The 22,658-nt window shown below is 39.3% G+C and overlaps 1 protein-coding gene across 5 annotated transcripts in view; it reads left to right on the forward strand.

The window, feature by feature from the left end:
• Window positions 1–22,658, forward strand: part of ARHGAP10 (Rho GTPase activating protein 10) — a 321,446-nt gene that overhangs the window by 173,555 nt on the left and 125,233 nt on the right. For all 5 annotated transcript variants that reach the window (XM_060655658.3, XM_060655661.3, XM_060655662.3 and 2 more), the window contains one exon: window positions 18,072–18,146. In XM_060655658.3, the coding sequence (XP_060511641.2) occupies window positions 18,072–18,146 (75 nt within the window). The remainder of the gene's footprint in view (window positions 1–18,071; window positions 18,147–22,658) is intronic.

Genomic DNA, 22,658 nt, shown 5'->3' on the forward strand with positions numbered 1-22,658 from the left:
CTCTGTGTCTTAAAACAATAAGAATTATTTCTCACTCAAGCACTGGTAGGAGGGTTTTGCTCATCACTAATACTTAGGCTTGAAGGCTCCTGGTTGTTTTTGTGAACCAAACAAGTCAAGGGATCCTGGCTGCCTTGTCAGAGGGAAACAATTCTGGAGTGCTTTGGACCTCCAAGCAAAGTGGTCTGGGCTTGAAGCGAGTTAGGTTTGCTAATAACTAATTGGTCAGTAGAAGCCTCATGGTCATACTGGACCCCAAAGAGTCTAGGTTCAGCAACCCTACCAGGAGACTGGAAAACACACAGAGAGCTGGAAATCTTTGGGGAATAGCTTTAATGACTGCTGTGTACCTGGTGGATCTACATGCCTAAAGACCAGGGGCTTTTAATGAGATCTGACTGAAGAAGTATTTCGAATCACAGCTTGTAGTGTTTTAAACATGACCATTATTTTCTGAAAACTGCCCATTTCATGTGTGTGGGTTAAAACCATTAGTGTGCCTTTTTCCAAATATGTTTTTCTAAAAACGACTTTTGGCATTTTTATTGTCATCAACCTTATTTCTGACTTCACTGAAATATTTGAAAGCATCAGACAAATGTCTAAAATTTAGTGTCATCTGCAGTATCCTAAGAAAGTTAACATTTTTAGTGTACTAACATATCTTTGACAACATATACACCACATATGGAACTAATATGTATGTGACACTAACACAGGACAGTAATATATGACACAAATAAAATATATGATAATCTATGTTAACACGTACAATATATGTTGACCTATACAGATGCTGACATCTTGACCTGAGTGGGACTCTTTAAGCAGTTACTCTACTTTTGAGACGAGAACTAATCCCATGTCTCTACAACATCAGCATCAGTTAACAAATCATACTTGTCACTTTCATCGAGTTGTTTGCTCATGAAGTGAGGGTGTGTGTGGGAGTCAGATCAACTGATCTTTCAACCATTTACCAAATATTTGTAATTGATATGTACTGGTTCTTAATCAATTCAGGCCAACTGACTACCTCTAGGAAATTATTGCTTATGTACATATACCAAGTTGAAAGATTTCCTAAAGCTATTATTCTCAAATATTGCTGCACGTTGGAATCATCTGGGATCTTTAAAGACTATAACCTGGCTCTCACCACCACCCACGTCCCTCCGCCCCCCCCCCCCCAAGTCGAGTTTGACTTCCTGGCTGTCGGGTATGAACTGGGAAGTGGGATTTTTTTAAATTTAGTTTACTTTTTTATTTTGCAAGAGAAAGAGAGAGAGAGAGAGAGTACATAAGCGAGGGAGGGGTGAGAGAGGAGAAACAGAATCCCAAGCAGGCTCCATGCTATCAGCACAGAGCCCGATGTGGGTTCGAACCCATGAACTATGAGATCATGACCTGAGCCACGATCAAGAGTTGGATACTCAACCCACTGTGCTACCCAGGCACTCCTGGGAAGTGGGATTTTTTAAAATGTTCCCCAAGTGATTCTATGTAGCGAAGTTTGGGAACCACTGTCCTAATGGAAGGGTTGCTTGGTATTGAAGAAATAGTTTGCACAATTGTTATCTTTATGTTTATAGTATCCAGCTATGTGGGGAGCTTTTTTTGTAACTTCTTTTTAAAAATAACCCAACCTAAACCCAAAAAAACAAAAGAGAAAAGTTCTGCAGAAAATAGCATAATGTTCTTTTCCTTCCCTTAGTAACAGGTGACTTACCACCATTAAATCCTAGTTCTACCAGTATTAATAAATAAATACTGGTTAGTATTTATTTATTGAGCAGTATTTATTTATTGAGCAATCACAGGGTGTACATAGCTTTGTTCTAGTCCTTTGGGACACATTAAAGGTTGTTTACATATAATGCCGGATACATTAATAGTAAACATAGAGATTTGTAATGTAAATATAACAGGTGATAAAATAAGTGTTACAAGGTTGCAAGGATTAAGAGAATTTGAATGCATGTTGATAGAATGAAGTGTACTTGATGTTATATAATTGAGGACTGTGGTTAGAAATAGGCTTCCTTAGATTTAAAGGATAGGAAGGTATATTGTGGAATTTAGAGACATCTTTGCAAAGCTGTGGAGACAGAGTATGACAGAAGCCAAATTTGATTGGAAAGGAAACATGAAAGTGTTGGTGGGAATGCAAACTGGTGCAGCCACTCTGAAAAACAGTATGGAAGTTCCTCAAAATGTTAAAAATAGAGCTTCCCTATGACCTAGCAATGGCCCTGCTAGGTATTTATCCAAAGGATACAAAAATGCTGATTCAAAGGGGCATATACGCCCTGATGTTTATAACAGTGTTGTTAACAATAGCCAAATTATGGAAAGAGCTCAAATGTCCATTGACGCACGGATAAAGGAGATGTGGATTATATATACAATGAAATATTACCCGGTGATCAAAGAGAATGAAATCTTGCCATTTGCAACAATGTGGATGGAACTAGAATGGATTATGCTCAGCAGAAAAAGTCAGAGAAAGACAAATGTGATATGATTTCACTCATATGAGTAATTTAAGAAACAAAACAGATGAATATGGGGGGAGAGGAAAAATAAGATAAAAAGAAAGAGGGAGGCAAACCATACGAGACTCTTAAATATAGAGAACACACTGAGGGGTGCTAGAGGGGAGGATGGGGGGGATGGGTTAAATGGGTGATGGGCATTAAAGAGGCACTTGTTGGGATGAGCACTGGGTGTTCTATATAGGTGATGAATCACTAAATTCTACTCCTGAAACCAATAGTACACTGTATGTTCACTAACTTAAACAAAAGAAAGGAAGCATGAAGAAATAGCCTCAAAGCGGTACTGAGGCATTTGCATTTAATTGTAAAGGAGCTGGGTAAGTGCTAGAGGGTGGTGGATAGCAGAGTAGGAGGCTTAGAAAGATAAATATGAAAATTAGTATTGGCAGCCGTGTGTGGGATGACTTAGTGCACAGGAGCCTCAGAATTCGGTCTAGGCTGGAGGATTCAGTAGACGAGGTAGCTGATTTAGGATGGTCGATTTGGGCAGTGGGGTCAGATAGCATTGATGCGTCCAAATAATTGAGCAGATCGTCACAGTTAGCAGTTGGTCCTACATACAGGATCAGAGTTCTGTAAGGAATTTCACCTTCAGATTTTAGTGTGGAAAGCAAAGGATATCAAGGAAACTTACGGGTCCATGGCAGACATGTTGACATGTGTCAGGATCACCAGGGGGTGCTTCCTGAAAATGCAGATTCCTGGGTTCAGTCAGTTCTGTTGAATCAGAATCATTGGTAACTGGGCCTCTGCTGTAGACAGTGTGAGTTCCAATAAGAATAGTCCAGTGGAGACAGGAATTTTCTCATTTTTTGGTTTTAGAGGGTAGAAGAAGCCATGATGGTTTCCTGAGAGAGTTTATGAGGGCCCTGGATCATGGATCCATGTAGCTTTTGGGATCATGAGAGTGGGCATAGCAGATGTAGGGTAGACCTGCATCCTAAAAAGAGGGGTTGAGGGGCGCCTGGGTGGCTCAGTCGGTTAAGCGTCCAACTTCGGCTCAGGTCATGATCTCGTGGCCCGTGGGTTCGAGCCCCGCGTCGGGCTCTGTGCTGATGGCTCAGAGCCTGGAGCCTGTTTCGAATTCTGTGTCTCCCTCTTTCTCTGACCCTCCCCTGTTCATGCTCTCTCTCTGTCTCAAAAATAAATTAAAAAAAAAAAAAAAAAAAAAAAAAAGAGGGGTTGAGAGAAGAAATAACAAAATGGCTCATAGTGGCCAAGTCTCTGTGTCAGAAGCCAAGGGTATTTCGGATTTCACATAGTTTGTAGGTGGATCCAAGGCATGTTCTGAAGTATTCATGGCACCTGTCGCTCATCATCCTGTGCTTCATCGCCAGTCTCTCTACCTGCTATTTCAGATGATGCCTCGTTTAGTGCCCTAGTGCCTAGTGCCCTGTAGCAGTTTGTTCCTTTGTGGGAAGCACCTGATTATTCTCAAAATAGTTTTATACAACATGTCCTCCATTGTCTGGGCTGAAAACCATGCAGCCACCATGTGTCTGTGGCTCCCTCAGGATGGAGAATATGATGGGCTCATTCTTCTCCTTTGCCCCTCCTGGATCTCTGAATCACCATTGACTCAGGGCTTCCTTGAGGACTTAGCGCATAAGCTGCCTTCTGAAGGATGAGGGAGGAATTGACCAGATGCATGGGTGTAGGGTTACAGGAAGGATTTTGGCAGAGGAAAAGGTGGGGTTGAAGTGTAGATGTTTGAAAGAACATGATGCACCTGGGCCCTAGAAGTCCTTGGCAAGACTGAAGGAAGAGAGGTACTTTGATTACTCTGCAGAAGCTGCACCTCTCTGTTGGCTGATGGGAGCTGTCAGGCTTACACTCCACAATGGTGCAGTGAAATAGGCACTTTGGAAACATTCTTAACCCCTTGGACCCTCAGTTTAAAAGAATGTGACTAGGAAGTTCATTCACACTGCTTACCTACCCCCACATTTGTGAGGATTAGAGCTAATTTTCTTATATAGTAGAATATTTATTAAATGTATTGTTTTAATTTCCCCTTTCCATCCTTCCCTTGAAGTGCTTTCCTTGTGAGAAGGAATTCCCTCATTTGGCAGTTATATTGTCTGATATTGTTTTTTTTTTTTTAAATTAACATTTATTTATTTATTTCTGAGAGATAGGGAGAGCACATGCACAAGTGAGAGAGGGAGACAGAGGATATGAAGCAGGCTCTGTGCTGAGCATAGAGCCTGTTATGGGGCTCGAACTCAGGAACTGTGAGATCATGACCTGAACCAAAATCAAGAGTTGGCCACTTAACCAACTGAGCCACCCATGCTCCCCTCTGATATTGTTAGTTATATGATATATTTATTTTGTTTCGGGAACTTTATGGTTTTCTTGGAGTGAAGAAAATGTCTTATTTCTGCTTTGCCTTTGCTTGCCTCTTCTTATTTCTCAGTATAGTCTGTGTCTTTCATACATAGAACTCAATAAGCAATTGTGTTTTGCTTGAGTATTCAGAGATTTGACTAAAAGCCACATTATGTGTTCCAGCAATTGGTAAAATTATTGGAAGGATTTCTTCTTCTGTGTGTGGTTAGGATTAGTACTTTCAAGTAACATAGGTAGGATTGGATTCTGTTCTTTGTAAATTTATGTTGGCATCTTTCTGAATTATAGGTAGTAGTTTAGACGTAGATATGTCCTGTTACCTGTTGAAGAATTTTCTGGTTTCAGAGCTTGAAGAGTAATTCCATGATTTCCTTAGGTAAATTACTCCTGTTCCTATAGAGGGGCCAACTCCCATGACCAGTACACTGAGTTTTTTCTGGAACTGCATGACGTCTGGTTTTGCCGAAGCATGCATTGTAAAATATACAAAAACAAATAAGACTCTAGCTTAAAAACTTCTTCTGGTTGCTATTTTTTAAATAGTCATCGTGATTTGAAACTAAATTTGTATGCCACTTTTGTTTAGGAAGTGTCTCTTTAAAGATCTTCCATATGTGAATAATTTGGATATTCGCTTTAATTTCTAGAGAATGGCATTAAAATATCGGTCTAGGCAAGCTGTCAGTTATCCAGTTGAGCACTGTAACAAGCTGTGAATTCATGGGATAGAAGTAGGAAGCCACGTCTAAGACGTGTCAGTCTTTGACTTGTCGTATGTAAAAGTGAGATTCTCTTTCTTTGAAAAGCAGAGTTTTAGGTTTTTGGAAAATCTTTTTGAAGTTGGCTTGAGGATTTTTCCACTTCTGAAACACCTCTGGAATTGTGTGGGGGTCTCAAGATGGGCCTGGTAGAAGATGATACTGTATAGTTTCAGTAGGAAGGAAGATGCCCAAGATGAACTTGCAGCAATTTTACTATTACTGCACATTAATCTTAAGTTGCTGAGGGCAAATTACATGCAAAAATGGAGAAAATAAAGAACAGCTGTCCCCAGAAAATTTACAGCAAGTAAACTTGAATTTTTCCCTCACTGTCTTTTTTTTAATCATAATGGGTGTGAGATGGGAGTGGGTGGATAACAAGAGGACAGTCTTATGTGGGAGGGAATTAGAGAGTCTTGTGGTGTCTGCAGAAATGCAAATGCAAAACTGAAATCCTAAATTCAGGCGAGTCAGGATTATTCATTTTCTTAATTAGTAATCTTATTTGTTTTAAGAACAAGTAAGCTTCCAAAGCTATTAGTTTCCAAATGAGTGGTTGACAACAGTTAATAGGGAAAAATGGTTAAACTATCCTGCTAGAGAGTAGGCATGCTAGGTTTTGTGTGTTCAGTTCAGATTCTGACGAGGTCCATGGCATTTTTATTGCAAGGCTCTGTCAACACTTTTAGCATAGTGGTGAATAGCATGAGCCCAAAGGTCAGTCTGGATTGGAATCTCTTTCACCACTTACGAGCTCTGCAACCATGGCACGTTAGTTACTTGACGCCCTGTGACCTGATTTTATCATGTGTCTCATGGGATAATGGTGGCAACTCCTTTGCGGGCTTGTGAGGATGAAAAGAGAGTGCTTGGGACCTTGGCACCTATTGAGTGCTCAGTAAATGTGAGTCACTTATTTAGAGATCCATCTGTTAATTGAGGCCAGTCACAATTAAGTAGTTCCGTTATTGATTCAAGGCTCTGGGAGCACTTTTTTTTTTTTTTTTTAAATAGTAATTTACATAGGGAAATAAATCACTTGAGTTCATTTTAGCAATTTCATGTGGCACTTGCAACATGCAGCAAAAGTAACTGCTTTGGAATTTCAGTCTTCTGTTCCTCACTGTCTTGTGGACACTGGAACAAGAAAACGGCCAGGAGGTGGTGAAGAAAGGAAGGATGCTCAGGAACAAGACCATGGCTTTTGGATTACGTCAGTCGTCCCCCTCACATCCCCTCCCTGCCCCCCGTCCCCCCAAAAAAGAGATTGCCCAGAGTTGCCTAGAGTTGGTTTAGTTCCTGATGCTGCAGCTGTTCTGAGGTGGAGAGACCGATGGCAGCAGTGAGACTCTTAGACTTTTCCTGATGTTCTGATTTCTGTAGAGAAGGGAAGAAAAAGAGTGGCAAAAAACTTCAGCCACTTTGCCTTGAGTTTGAGTCTTTTTCTGTTTTACGTTAAGTAAAATTTTGTGACCACTTAAGCTTGAGCTACATGAGTGAATTTAAAAATAAAATGTACTTTTATTTAGCTGTCTCATCCGTTCCAGCTTATTTAATACTTACGTATTCTTCGACATGCACGTGTTAGATGGGCTTTAGTCAATTCTTTTTGGGTGTTTCCTACAGGAAATATATTGGAGGAAAAAATGGTGGAGATATGGTTCCTTTTTCTTAAAGATTAGTTTCAATCTAGTTTCAAGGCAGTGAAGGCCTCTGATTTCATGCTTTCATGTGAACAAGTTATTTTGTATAGTTTCATGCATGCTAGTAGAAGACCCAAGACTCCTGGATCAGAGATGAAGGACAGTTTATTACTCTCAGTAGTCAGAATATAAATTTTGTGTTGGTCTCTAATTCCTAAGGGTACTGCAGAGAAGGTCAGGTGATACCTGCCCACACAATGGGTCATATTACAAGAGAAAAACTCTGAGCTTAGGAAACTTGACTCTTATTATGGCTGACAAGTATGCCTGCCTTTTGTTCTAGATGGAGACACTATCTCTATTTTCCAAGGCTGCAAGCAAACCTGTTCTTTGCTCTAGAGTGAGATACTGGAACAGATGGTGTTCACCCGCCCTGGGGTGTTGCTGGCAGAGGGGGTGGATGGCTATGATGTGTTCAGATGCTTTGTGAGCAGTCGAGGCCAGAGTGTGGTAGATCCCAGGCACTGTGCTGCATGTTGCCTCAGTGTTATAGGCAGAGGTGAGACATTGACAGATTTGAGCAGGGGTATGTTCAGATCTTTTAATGGGAGTTGGGTGGGATGGGGAGATGGCAGGCAAGATGGCTGGCTGGATTTTAGAAATAATCCAGATAAAGCTGATGGAGGTTTAAACTAGGGCACTGATAGTGGAAAGAAGGGATGGATAGGATGAGAGACTTGGCAGAAAAACAGAATCTGATGACATGTTGAATATAGAAGGTAGGGAAAAGGGAAGATAAAAACTGTAAGCTTCCCAACCAAGGTAGTTGAAGACATCTTTAGCCAAGACAGAGAATGCAAGAGGAGCAGTAGGTTTGGGAGGAATATAGGTTGGTTTTTGTTATTGTGAATTCAGAGTGCCTGTCCTGTGACATTTCTGTCAGAAATAAAATGAAGGCAACAGAAGAGATGGTGGGCATCATTTTTTAGAGAGGTGAAGTTCTTTTCTCTTTTCTTTGTTTCTGTTTTCTTTTTTTCCTTTTCTTTTTTTTTTTTTTTTTTGAGAGAGAGCATGAGCTGGTGGGGGGTGGGGCAGAAAGAGAGGGAGAGAATCTTAAGCAGCTTCTACACCCAGCATGGAGCTTAACGCTAGGCTCACTCTCACAAACAATGAGATAGTGACCTGAGCTGAAATCAAGAGTTGGACACTTAACCAACTGAGCCACCCACGCACCCAGAGAGGTCAAGTTTTGAGTGTCAAAAAGTCTTGGCAGGTGGATGGTGAGGGAAGAAAATAATGGGGGACAAAGGGCAGAATATTTGGGGATCTTTGCCTTTAGAGAATATGAGGAAAAAGAATAATTAAGGAGACATAGCACAGTTACAGGGTCAGAGGAGAACCCAAGACAGTGTGGTGTAAAGGAATCCAGAAGAGGGGTAATTTCAAAGAGGAGGAAGTCATACCTGTGTCACCTGCTCTACAAATTTCAGGGAGGAGGAGGACCAAAAAAAACCATTTAAGGACTGGGAAGCAAGAAGCTGGAGAATAGCCAGGCTGTACAGGTTGTACTTCTCACAAGAACCCTAGGAGACAATGGTATTTTCCATTTTCCATGAGCATCTGAAGCCAAGAGACATGATTTGACTTGTATAAGTCTCAGCTAGAAGGTATCAGACTACAACTCAAATCCAAGGCTGAGTTTTTAATGCTGGTGCTTTCAACATCAATGAACACGAGGAGATGGAGACTATAGGCTGATTTCGGAGGATGCTGGAGATGAACAATATAATACAGACAAATACTTAAAAAATAGATGAAGTGTGAAACTGTAGAGAGTAGGAAAGGGAAGCTGGGAGGGAAGACTTAAATGTCATAATCTGAAGTGCTCCTCCAGACTTGAGATGAAGCCATTCTAAAGTCATACCTTCTTCTTTCCATACTGGCTCCATCATGGACCTTTGAAGGGGCACCATCAGCCCAAGAAAGATTTATCCCCTTTGCTGAGAATCTATGTAATACCTTGGAAAGTCTCTTTGTAGAAAACATAATGTCAGTGTGGAATCTGCATCTGACAGTATTTAAAATCCTAATAACAAATGGCATTTTATATTTTCTGAGTATTTCATATATTCTAGCTCACACAGTCCCTACAAAACTCAGTAGGTGGTTGAGATCTATCTTGTTTCTGAGGGATCTGTGGCATGGAACGTTAAGGGTAAACCTGCCACAGTTCACACAGCCTATAAAGTGGCAGAGCTGGGATTCAGAACCGGGTCTCCATACTCAACGTCAGAATTCACCCATGGCAGGAGAGTAAGGTGAGAGGAAGAGTTGGTTGACAACTCAATTTAGTGGTAATAGGGGAGCTGAATTCTGCTAGGAGGCCCAGGGACTGTGACACACTCCTTTCCCCAAGGTTTACACTGAGAGGAAAGACAGAAGGGCACATTGAATGAGTGGTAGATCTGTTAGATGTGGGACAGAAAGACATCAGACCTTGAGAGAGTTTGGGGCCCTGAATGTTATTAATGGAAGAGGAAACTTCCTGGTAGTCAGTAGTTTCTCACTAGCCCTGCTGGAGGCTGCCTGCCCACTGGCTTGGGTGAATTTATGCCAGAAATAGCAGCAAGTCTAGGGGTTGTCTGGTCCGAAGCAAAAATGCTTTCCTCTCATGTGGGCTAGCTGCATGGAATGCTGGGAATATACAGTCTATTCTGACCCTAATACCAAGGTAGCAGCTAATAAACCAAAAACCCTTTGTATTTGTATTTGTGACTTGGAATGAAAGAATGAGTCTTAGAGTCAAGCCTAGATGTGTCTGAAAAGTCCTGGAATGGGAACTTCATCACAAAAATACTGGTTTAGACCTGGAATTGGGTATTTGCCTTGTACTTTGTCCCTACTTTTCACTTATGCTGGGATGGGATGCAGTAATGAAAGTGATGTGACAGGCAGACTCAGTGGGCACAGCTGCCCTCATGTACCAAACTGTTGGAGTTCTGAGCTCTCTGGTTGGTTGGGTATAGGAAGATCATGTGAATGAAATCATGAGACCTGTCCTCAAAGTGCCTGCTGGTGAGGAGGCTATCCACCGTAATACAGAAGTGGGTTAATCTAAAAAGAACATGTAGAGGCCAACATGAAAGTGGAAGCAAGACTTCATAGGAAGGAAAAGTGCAGAGTAGTTCCTGACACATAGTAACTGTCAATAATATTTTTATATCTGCCGCCCAAATAATCATCATCCAGGGGAGAAATTCCAAACGTTATCAGTGAACAGAAATGTCATATTTTCTGTGAGCCATTCATATTGAATAAATTTTGACACTCACCATGTGCTTTATTTTATAAATTAGGTTGTAGACTTAGGGCAATTTGTATATGTAGTGTACCTAGCTGTTTTGATACTAATTTTGAATCTTATGCTCAATTAAAGTTTGTAATAGTGCTTGGTATGTGAGGCTCATGCGCTTTACACATGGTGTGTCCTTTGATTTCCATGACAATCCCATGCCATCATTAACCTCATTTTTCAGGTAATGAAGCTGGGGCAGGGAGAGAATGAGTGACTTGCCAGGTTGTACAACCAGGAGGTGGTAGAGTTGGAAGTTTCCAGGATATGAGTAACCTTAACTTGTCATAATTTATATCTTACAAATTTAACAAAGATGTGTTTACTGAATATGCTTTTTTTTTTAAAGTTTATTTATTTTGAGAGAGAGAGAGAGCGAGCATGCACAAATGGGAGAAGGGGCAGAGAGCTAAAGAGAGAATCCTATGCAGGCTCCACGCCATGAGCACAAAGCCTGATATGGGGCTTGATCTCATAGACCATGAGATCATGACCTGAGCCAAAATCAAGAGTCAGATGTTTATCTGACTGAGCCACCCAGGTGCCCTTACTTTTTTTTTTTTTTTTTTTTTTTTTTTTTTGAAGTGAGGGGACTAAGATCTAGAAATGTTGAAATGTTACTATCATCTGCAGTTAATCTTCTGTTTCAGGGCTTAAAAATTGTTTCTTACCCTGTTTTTTCCTAGTATTTAATACACTTTAAGTATTAAAAATAATACATTCTTCTTCCAAAATTTTAGAATTCTTTAAATACAGTACCTTAATTTATGGTATTGAATGTTATGTCCCTTTGATGGAATAGAGCAAATGATGCTTGGTTCTGTCTGCTTATACTTAAAAATAATTTAACTTAAATGCGTGTTTTTGATAGAACCTTAGAGTATTATGAATTGTCCAGTATCTTGGAAGGTAGTCTTTGTGTATGAACCTGTTTATTTTTGTGTAACTCAGTGCAGTGGATAGTCTGGAAAGTGCTGATTGTATTTACACAGACATGTAAATAGAATGTTTATTGGGGATTAGTTATAAATATACATAAAGGACACATTATCAAATCTTTGTCATTTACCTATGACCTGAAGCAATATTCATGAGCCTCATCTTTTGCTATTTTTGGAGTCACCTTTATAGCATTTCGTTCTTAGCCTTGTTGCTGGGTTATTTTCTCATAAGCTTTTCCTAATCATTTTACGTATAGTGCTTTCTTCCTTTTATTTTCAAGACCCACTCCAGGTTAGTTAATATTTATAATTGTATATAAATGTATTATTATAAAACATTTACAATTATGATTGATATTTATGCATAAAATTGTGTGTTCATTACATAGCTCAAAGGAGAATTTGTCTTTGCAGTGCTGGTGGGATATATAAACAAATTTGCATTTATGCGTGTGTGTATGTGTTGTGCGTGTGTGGGCTGTATTACTGAAGACATGTGGCAGACTTTTGATGTAAATCTTGTGAATATGAACCTGACCATTGACGACCTTTCATCCCTGTTGTAGACAGACAAAAGTGCAAATAAATGATTCAGTCCTGCCACAAATATTGGTCAATTATCTCATTCCATGCCAAACACTCTACTGGTTACTAGATGAGAACTGACTGAATGTTAGTTTATGGACCCATAACATATGGTCACTGATTTCTGTAGAATCATATACCTGGATAATTTTTTAAAATAATTTTGTACGTATCACCATCAAAAGTCTAAGTTTCATTTTGAGTCTTATTCCTTTATAATGTTATATTTGTCTTTTCTAGTTACAAATAACCTTTTCTGTCTCTTTTTATTTTCTTTCTATATCCTTTTACTAATCACTCATCAACTTACGAATGACTTATTCAGTTTATCCATTAATTTATCTGATTCACTGGTTAAATGTATACCATGTACTGAAGATTATGCAAGATATTAAGAGTCCCTGAGTTATCAGGTATGGGTTCTGTTCCCGAAGCCAGAAAGGAAAGATGAGACGTTGTGGCTGGGTTGGTTGCTCTCTCCCAAGTTGCTCTTTCTTTTAATTTTAATTGTCTTTTAAATTTTATTGTGTCTTCACTGTATTCTACCTCAGTGCTTAAAATATAAGTACACGATAATTTTTATGAAATTAATAGGAATTTAAATGTTACACAATGTCTAGCCTGTTATTGCCTCATTTATTTCCAAATTCTCCTTCCTTCTGTTCTTCATTGACCTTTCCTGTGTGTGTGTGTGTGTGTGTGTGTGTGTGTGTGTGTGTGTTGATTACCTGTCTTCTCTCTTCTACCTCCTTTACTCTAAATGCCACTTCCTGTTTTCTTCTTACGCAACAAATTTTTTTTGCCAGTTGTGGCCATGTTAGCCTTTGCCCCCACCTCTGTTGTTTAACTGAATTTGGCCACCCTCTTTGGCTTTATTTTCCTTTTGTATCTAATTCTTTTATTGTTCCAGAGCATCTTATTTTCTCTTTTGCTTCTCTAGCCCACCTGCCAGGGCCTCTGAGTGCCCACTGGTGTTAGGTAGTTTTGTGGAGTGGAATAGACTGGTTCTGGCAGCATCGTCTGGGTTCCAAGAGGGAGACTGTGGGGCAGAGATGATGATGAAAGTTGACTCATTTCCTTTTTTGACTTTCTCCTCGAGAAAGATGTGGCTGGTACTCAGTGACAGGACTGTGTGAGATTGGAGGAGACAGGCGGTGGGAAGTAAGACACGTTTGATTTCACCTTGTCCACTTTGCCCAGGGACAGCTGTCATCAGCTGCTCATCACTGTAATGGAGAGCACTTACCCTCCTGATCAGAAACAGCCTTATTTGTTAAAAGAAAAAAAAACAAAACAAAAATAAAACTATAGCACTTTGACCAGATGAAAAATTTTTGTTAAAAGTTAAAAAGTGTTGTAGTAATAACATCAGGGAATATTGCTACCCGAGAAAAATCGTAGTAAGTTGGATATTTTAACTTTGTTTTTAGCTCCTAATTATAATGTCTGTTTTGGCCCAAGGCCAGTCTCTACCTGTAGTTCCATATTAATTCCAAGACCCTAGCCATATCTTTTTTGTACTCAACTATTCCACGTGAGGCACCATGAAAGCTATTAAAAACAAAACCCAAGATTGACCTAGTATCTTTCCATGTCTCTGTATATTTGGAAAGAGAAGGTAGAACACAGGTCCTCAATTCTTAATCTGAAAATCATGAGGTTGGATGTGTTTTAGAAAGCGTATGGGACGTAAGGTATACTGCATGTCACATCTCCAGATGTGTGGACATACTTTTAACATAGTTAATTAGGAGTATTCACACTGAGCAGGGGAATATACAAACGAAATAATCTGATGTCAGGTCAAGCATTCAGACTTTGATTTTGGGAATTGTGAATAAGAGATTGTGGGCTTGTTTTAAAATGTATTCAAGTGTTCGGAGGAATTAATTATGAGTCATGTTCAGGAAAAGGAAATATCAACTGTAGGCTGGTGTTAGACAAGGTGGGATTTTATCTGGTTTTGAAGGTCTGGATGAGATTCAATTTGCTCACTGTTGAACCTCTGGCAGCTAGAACGGCACCTGGTACATATTTGATGAATAAATATTTGACAGATGAGTAATTTGTGGAGAGAAGGCGGAAGAACATTTCTGTCCGAGGAGATGACCTGGAGGGAGGAGTGAAGGGAGTGAATTTGGTGACTTGTGGGTGATAGTTCGGGGTTTGCTCTGGTTGAGGTGAATACTCCACAATAAATGTGGGTAGGTGAGGTAGGGCCCATTGTAGATACTTGTGTATTTATGCCTTACCTACTACTTCAGCAGAGGAATCTAGACTGGATCTGAGTGATGGCTTACTCTTAAATGGGGATGGCAGAGAATTTAGATAATCAGTGTGGTTTGAAAAAGGAAAAGAAAAAGAAAAAATGATGTTCAGAATGAATTATAGTCGTGTGTGCTTCCCTACAGGGGTGTCTTAATAAATATGTGTGTATAAAACTCAAGACTGTGTTGAAGAAGCAGAGATGAGTCTGAATGTGAAGAAATTGTGCACATTGACCTAGTGAATTAGGAAAGTGACAGAGGAAGTCAAAGAAAATTTCCAAATTCTAATACGTGGTGATTAGAAATAGTGACTCCTTGGGCTGAAAGGGGAAAATGTGGAAGAGAAGCTGGAGAGACTGATAAATTCACTCATATGACTTGGCATAAGGATTGGTTCCTATTCTTCAAATGTATTTATTTGTTGTCTTTTAAATGATATGTGTATGTTCAGAGATATAAAGTATGTTTCAGTTTTCTTAATTCAGACCTTTTTAAGGATGTTGTAACAAGAAACAAAATCCTATATGACGTGTGTGTGTGTTACATGCTGTTTCTAAGCTGCTTTTATATGAGGTTTATTTAAATTTCATCTTAAAAATGTAGAAACTGTGTTGAGTAGCATCAATTCCCCCTTGCACCTTTCATTATGCATTAACAATTAACTCAGCTTCTCTCAGGTTGATGAATTTGAACTTGATCAATTATCTGATAGTAATTACAAGCACAGAGTGATGATTATTGCTGAGGTAACATTCTTATTTCATTTCTTTGTGCATTTCAGGCATGTCTCAAAGATGCATGTTTGCCTGACTGCAGAATATGACTTGCTCTTTTGGCTTCTGGCACCGAGGTCAAACTATTTTAGGTTTTTTAAATGGAGTAGTATTGAAAAACAGTCCTCTGATATTTTAAACTCTGGACATGGCCTTCTGGCTTCTAGGAGAAGGAAGGAATGAGGCCCAGTCTTTTCTCCCGTAGCAGGCTCAAAATCTGATTTTTGTGTTTCTTGACAATTTCCTTTCTTTTTTATCAACTCCTGGCAGGGCTGACCTGAATTTGTTTCCCTCTCTTGGAGTCAGTGAGCTTCCCCATCAGGAAGGTGCATCTCTGCTGCTTTGATTCTTTAGCATTCAAAGCATCTTCAGAACAGATATGTGTAGACTGAAGGGCTGGCCTTTGCTCTTCTGGTTCTTTGAGCTCTGTTGAGATAATTGAGAGACAAGGTGTATGTGTTTGCTTGGATTGCCATAATAAAGTCCCACAAACTGGGTGACTTATACAACAGAAATGTATTTTCTCAGAATTCTTGGGGCTAGAAATCTGAGGTCCATGTGTCAGTAGGTTGGCTTCTTTGGAGCGCCCCTGTCCTTGGTTTGTGGGTGACTGGCTTCTCCCTGTGTGTGTCCCAACTTCTTTTTTTTAATGTTTGTTTATTTTGAGAGAGAGATTTAAAAAATTTTTTCTTATTCTTGAGAGACAGAGAGTCAGACAGAACATGCATGGGGGAGGGGCAGAGAGAGAGGGAGACACAGAATTGGAAGCAGACTCCAGGCTCCCAGCTATCAGCAAAGAGCCTGATGCAGGGCTCGATCTCACAGACCACGAGATCATGACCTGAGTTGAAGTTGGACACTTAACTGACTGAGCCACCCAAGCGCCCCAAGGATTGGTTTCTTCTGAGGGCCATGGTTTGTGGGTGACCATCTTCTCCCTGTGTGTCCCGACTTCTTTTTTTTTTGTAAGTGTTGATTTATTTTGAGCGAGAGAGAGAGAGCAAGCAAGCAAGGGAAAGGGGGAGAGAGAGGGAGAGAGAATCCCAAGCTGGCTCTGTGCTGTTAGTGCAAAGCCAGACATGGGGCTCCAACTCACAAACCACAAGATCATGACCTGAACTGAAATCAACACTTGGGCGCTTAACCGACTGAGCCACCCAGGTGCCCCCCCACCCCCCAACTTCTTATAAGAACATTAAACATACTGCTTTAGGACCTACCCTAATGACATAATTTCAACTTAATTACCTCCTTTAAAGACCTTATTTCCAAAGACGGTCAAATTCTGAGGGTAGTGAGGGTTAGGACTTCAACATAGGGATTTTGGGGGGATGCAAAATGTAGCATATACAAGACAAATGGGACATTTGAGAAGCTTAAAAAATTATTAAGGAGAAATAAATGAAAGGCAAAATAGAGAAAAGGAAAATGAAGACTTGCTTTTGCAAGGAGTGATAAGAGCTTTTATGTGTGCCATGCGTTACAATTGATAGTACATGTCTTGGTATCGTCTCAATGTTTTCCCCCCACCAAACACAAAGTGCAAGGTGCTGTCCTTGATCTCAGATACATCATCGAGACTCAGAGAGGTCCATGATCTCAGAGCTCAGGAGTGACTGAGTCTTGACTGGAAGCCAGCCCTTCAGACCCTGTCTGGTCTTTTCATCACCCATGTTGAGTAGATGAAAAGAAAGTAAGCTCTCCTAGGCAAATTCCGTGGCTTTTTTGGTGTTGTTGTTGTGTTTGGGAAACTTTGGGGATTAGAGGCATCATCTTCTTTTCAACTAGTTGTGTTCTTGTTAGTTTTAACATTGGTTGTGCAGAAAACAAACACCTGCAGCAAGCTGCAACTCTTTTGAGAAGTCATGATTTTTCAAAGTCGTTATTTTATTATGAAAGCTTTCAAGCATAAAAAGAGTAGAGAGAGTGGTGCAGTGAACTCCCATATTCTTATGGCTCAGGCTCAACACTTAAGATTTTGGTAAAATTGCTTCATCTATCCCTTCTTTGCTCTTAAAGCAAATCTCAGATAGGTTCCTTTCACTCTTTTCAGTATGTACCTTAAAAAAAATAGGGACATTTTCTGACATACTCTTAATGTCACTCAGAATTTCCCAATTGCCTCAAAAATGCCCTTTTACAGTTGGTTTATTCAAATCAATATACTGTGTATATTGCCATGTATTCAGTATACTAAATTCTGTTTGACAATATATTTTCTTGCCTTTATTTCTCATCTGTTGTGCCCAGAGATACTTTGTTTCCCCAGCTCTGCAGAGAGAGAATGCTGTGATTTGGCTCATTCTGATGTATATACTTTGTAGTAATGTTCCTTGGGAGTTTCAGAGCTCCTTGCTGGACAGTGCATGTAACAGCTCTTAACCAAAAACAAAAACAGTTCTGCCTTAGTTTTGAATGGATTTCCATGGCCTTAAAGAATCATCTAAATAATGATTTTCTTTCTGTGTACTAAGCACCATGTTATTTTTTAAAAGGCTGAACTTTTCAAGAAAAACAACGTGAAAGTTAGAATGCATCTTTACAAAATGCATTGGTACACATGAGTACTACTTAAGGAACTTATTTCATTAACATTGACTCATTACATTTTGTGCACATGGAACACTGTTTTTATGAGATTATTTTCCAACCATAACTCATGAATACCAAGCTGCTAAAACAAGTTGGTAAACACTTGGTTTTGTCAAACGTTTATTTTTATAGTCAACAGGAATGCTGCTAATGTGAGTTAGCAAAGATTCTGAATACAATTGTTTGCTGACAGCTTTTAAAATATGACTTGTCTTATATTTTGCTAACACTTTGTCTCTTCCAATAGGTATAAATGACCAAGGATTGTACAGAGTTGTGGGGGTGAGTTCAAAGGTCCAGAGACTTCTGAGTATGTTGATGGGTATGCCTCTTTTCTAATCATTTTCCATGCATTGTTTGTTTATGTTCATTGACTTTACAACTTAATATTTCATAGTAACATACAGCACACTTGGGTGCCTCGATGAGTTTTCTCCTGAGCAGAGGTAGTTGATGCTGAGAAGTAGATTAGTGTTTGTCTCAGCACAGATTTCCACTCCCTCTTACCTTGTGTTCCATTTCTTAGTAAATGGGGGGAAAAAAAGAAAAGAAAAGAATGCAGCTCATGGGTGAATGTCGTCTTGTGCTTGCTTCTCACAGGAAAGTAGCAGCCAGGCCTCTGTGATTTGCATGGCTTCCAAATTGCCCATCCAGAGTCTTGACAGTACATTTGGTTGGACAAGACCACTGGGACTCACTCATTTTTATGTTGCTTCCAAAACTGTCACTTGACAGCAAGGATCCGATTCTTGGGGACTCATTGGTATTCACAGTGGCTTGTTCGTAGTTTGCACCAGGCTCTTCTCCAGAACCATGCATGCTCCATCTGTGCTGATAACACAGTGTTCTTTGGCATCACAGACTAGAGGAAGCCAGCAAGTGAATTCATTTCATTACCCCAGACATCGCGTGAATGACAAAGCGCTTTTACATGACACGCCGCTGTCGGTTCGGTGCCACCTGTAAGGTGTCCTGCCTCTCTCCCTGCCCCAAAGCTGGCTGCCTCTTGAGGAGTGATGATAACTCATCAGGCTTGAGGGCCTGTATGTCAAACCAATCTGTCATTTTGACCTTGCTAAATATTAATTAACTTGATATCTCACTTTAATTAATCAGTATTAACAATGCCCTCAGGTATGCTGTAGATGCATTTAAAACCTGTCTGCATCTTAAAGCATTGTGGGAAGGACTCGTTTTTAGGAAGCATAAACCAAGATGAATAAAATCAACTGACATGTTACAGATAGGATTGCTTGTTTGGCTGTATTTGAATTAAGGATTTAATAAGCAATAACCTTTTTTTAGCTATTAACTGCAGGAAGAATTGCCCATCATCAGTTGGAGAGCTGTCTTAGAATACATTCGCTTTCATGAGCTGTTTTCATTTTCTGCCTCTCTGGTTTAACTTGGGTGTGCAATTTTGGCAGTCAGATTTTCCTTTTTACCATTAGTGGTCTCCAAATTAAATAGACTCAGGTTGCCAGTGGTTCAGTAGCAGCTGGAAGAGTTTAATGGGGCTACAGCATCTGCTTTTAGTTAATTTTAAAATTAGAAACACTTCGCTCATTTCCAAGATGGTGTAATAATGATTAGAATTGGAAGGCTGTTGGTATCAGAAGGGGATATTTTGGCTGAAAGGCACACTTTGGCAGTAAATTGGTCCTAAGGATCCCAGCATTATTTTTATTGTCTTCTTGTTCGTGTTCAAGGGAAGTTCAAACAAGGGTGTCTCTGTGGTCACGGGGAAGTGTTAAGCTGTCTCAAAATTTGTTCTTAATCTCATAAAATCCCTCTTGATCTGCATCCCTGAACTAAGGTGGTAGTTTCCTCTGCTCATGGGAAATGTCTCAAGATAATCCTGTACTGGCAAGGTGTTTTAAAATATCTAAACCCTCAAAAATTCATGACCTGGAAAACTGTTTTCACTTTCCATGAGACTCAGAGCAGAGAAGTCTAGGATACAAGCGCGATACAACCTAATTTCAGCTGCTGACAAAGGAAATTTGTTTTCCCAAGAAGCATTTCTTCAGGAAGTTGAAGAATTGATGAGAGGGATGACACTGACTTGATTATTTCCTTGTAAAGGGGGGTTGGGCACTACCACAATAATTATTTTACAATAATTCCTAGTATGAAATTGAAGATGGTCAATCACAAACTTTGGATTTTTTTTATTAGGATTAATACTGCTTTCTTGTTACTTTGTTACCAACTCAAACTTTAGGTCTTTACAAAATAGATTTATTCACTGAATCTTAATTTAAAATTCCCTTAAGATACCTTTTCCCTTCTATCCCATTCACTAAGTGTTCAAATAAATAATTTATACCTCTTCCAAAAAAAGGATTTTAAGAGTTCTGTGCAGTTGTGTATACCCTATCCACTGGACATTCTTTCTTTCCATCTTATCTCACCTCCCTATGTTGTTCTAGGGTTCTATATCTTAAAGAGAAAAAAAACACCGGATGAGTCTGCCAGATTTTTAGCTTTGCTCTTTTAGACCAGTGTCCCCACTCTCCCTGCCCCAGGAGTTCTGATGATTTTGCCCATTTGGTATTAGGCAATTATTTATTCATTTTTTGAGAGAGAGTGCAGGCAGGGAAGGGGCAGAGAGAGAGGGGGACAGAGGATCTGAAGCGGGTTCTGTGCTGACAGCAACAAACCCGATGTGGAACTCAGGAACCGTGAGATCATGATCTGAGCCAAAGTTGGACACTTAATGGATTGAGCCACCCAGGTCCCCAGTATGAGGCAGTTATTTTTTTAAGTTGCTATTCCTCCAGTAATGTGTATTTCAAATTTGGATTTTTCAAAGTACAATTTGTTTGTATTGAATTTTTCTTTGTAGAGATGAGAAATAATCCATTTTTTTAATGTCTGAGAAAAAATTCCAAGGCATTTAGTATTTTTGACAAGAACTTCTGTTTACTTGGTTCTTTAGTTCTTGAGAACTAATTATTTACTTGGATGTGTTTCTATTACTGCCATTTTTATATAACGTGTGTATTGTTTGTTTGAAATGTTTTAAGTATTTACTCTTATGTAGAAGTTTGTGATGATTTCTAAAGAAAGGATGAATGCTTAGTATCTTCCATGTTTTCTTCACTTGTTGGTATGTTTTCACTCTTCATATTTAAGATTAAAATAAAAATCTTTCTTTCCATTCTTCTTCTCTCCCCATTTTCTTCTCCCCCACACCCCTGTTTCCTCCACCCCTTTCTTCTCTCCTCTGCCAAGAAGGAGTACGAATGGCAGTTGACCACAGAAAGTCCTCTAAATAGACATGTCATATCTACTCCTCCAGGTCAGGTCAGGTGATGGGAGTTGTTGTCTTAGTTGTCTTCTATCCTGGGAGCCAGAAGGTAGTGCTCAGCTCTCTTTCCCTGGACCACACTTCTTAAGTTTAAAAAAAAAAAATATATATATATATATAAATATATATATTTCCAGTTTCAAAAAAAAAAAAATACTGGTTACGTAATTATGAAACATTCACCCAAATAAACAGTTAACTGTTTGTATCTGTGCTTGTTAGTTTTAACTAGTACATAAAGGTGTTGTCTCTTAGTCAATAAGGGAGCAAAATCCCTTCCTTATTTACAGTAGAATGTATATTCTGATTGAACACTCAAATGCATTTATAAGTTTGAATCCCAAATAAGTTATTAGCAAATTTACCTGGTCCCAGTGCATCCACTGATTCTAAAGAACTGCTAGGTATGATTGAGTTATTTGAAAACAGTACAAATTTAATAGGGGATTAGTACCATAGACACTATGTAGTCATTAGCCTCTGATGTGACAGCTACTTTTTATTCCATGAATTCAAAGGGTGGCTTACTTTTCCATAGAAAGGCTATGATTCTCGAAATATAGAATGATAATTTGGTAGAAAGATGAAAATAAAAGATTTCCTTTAGAAGCCTCCTGGATTTTAAAATGCTGATTTGCCGGGAGCGAATTGATTGAAAATGTTATCTGACTTGTACGTTAAAATGAGATTTAAATAATTGATTTAATGAGAGAGAGAATATTCAGTTACTGAAGTAATGGGTTGGCAAAGCCTTTAGAACAGAATTATTTAGTCCCAGTTATAAAGGATTGCACCTTTAATCAGGGTGCTTAATTTGATTTCTTGAATGTATCTGTGGCTCGTCTGACAAGCTTGGTAACAAATGAGTTCTGAATTGTAGGAACTGATCAAAATGTAATCAGTGTCAATTGCCATTGTTGTAGTTTATTGCATGTTGCTGTCAGTTGCTGTAATCAAGAACTGTTGAAGTGCTTTAAAAAGTCTCCAGACTTTTGAGTAATTGACTTCATATGTATGATGTTATGGCTGTGAAATAACCATCACTTCCTGTTTTACTTTGTTTCTGGAAAGTTTGAGAATAGCATAGTTTGAGATAGGTGAGTTGTCACCTATCCTTCCTCATGCCCAAGCCTAAAGTTTTTTAAGTGACATGCCTGACTGAATGCAGTGGTCCTGTTCTGACAGGCTTTTCTTTTTAGTTCCTTTAAAGAGGAAATACTAACAAGATGTTTCCTCCCCTATATAGATAAATACAGTGTAAGAGAGGGGAAAAAAAGTCTGAAACAACTAGTTTTCTTGGCTCTTGGTTGAAACATCATTCTGGAGTGAGGGAGAAATCAAGTCTTTTCCTGGAATGTCTGATTTTTTCCTTTGGATGATGGGGTGTAGAAAACGAGGCAAGTTTCTACTGATTGTTTAATATCTGTCATCATAACCCTTTTACTACACTTCCCTTTGAGTAGGAACCACCACTGAATGCTTATACTTTTAGTGACTCGGTTGTGGTAATTGCCTACTCAT

Source organism: Panthera onca, chromosome B1, assembly GCF_046562875.1.
Source record: "Panthera onca isolate mPanOnc1 chromosome B1, mPanOnc1 haplotype 2, whole genome shotgun sequence".
NCBI classification, from domain to species: Eukaryota; Metazoa; Chordata; class Mammalia; order Carnivora; family Felidae; genus Panthera; species Panthera onca.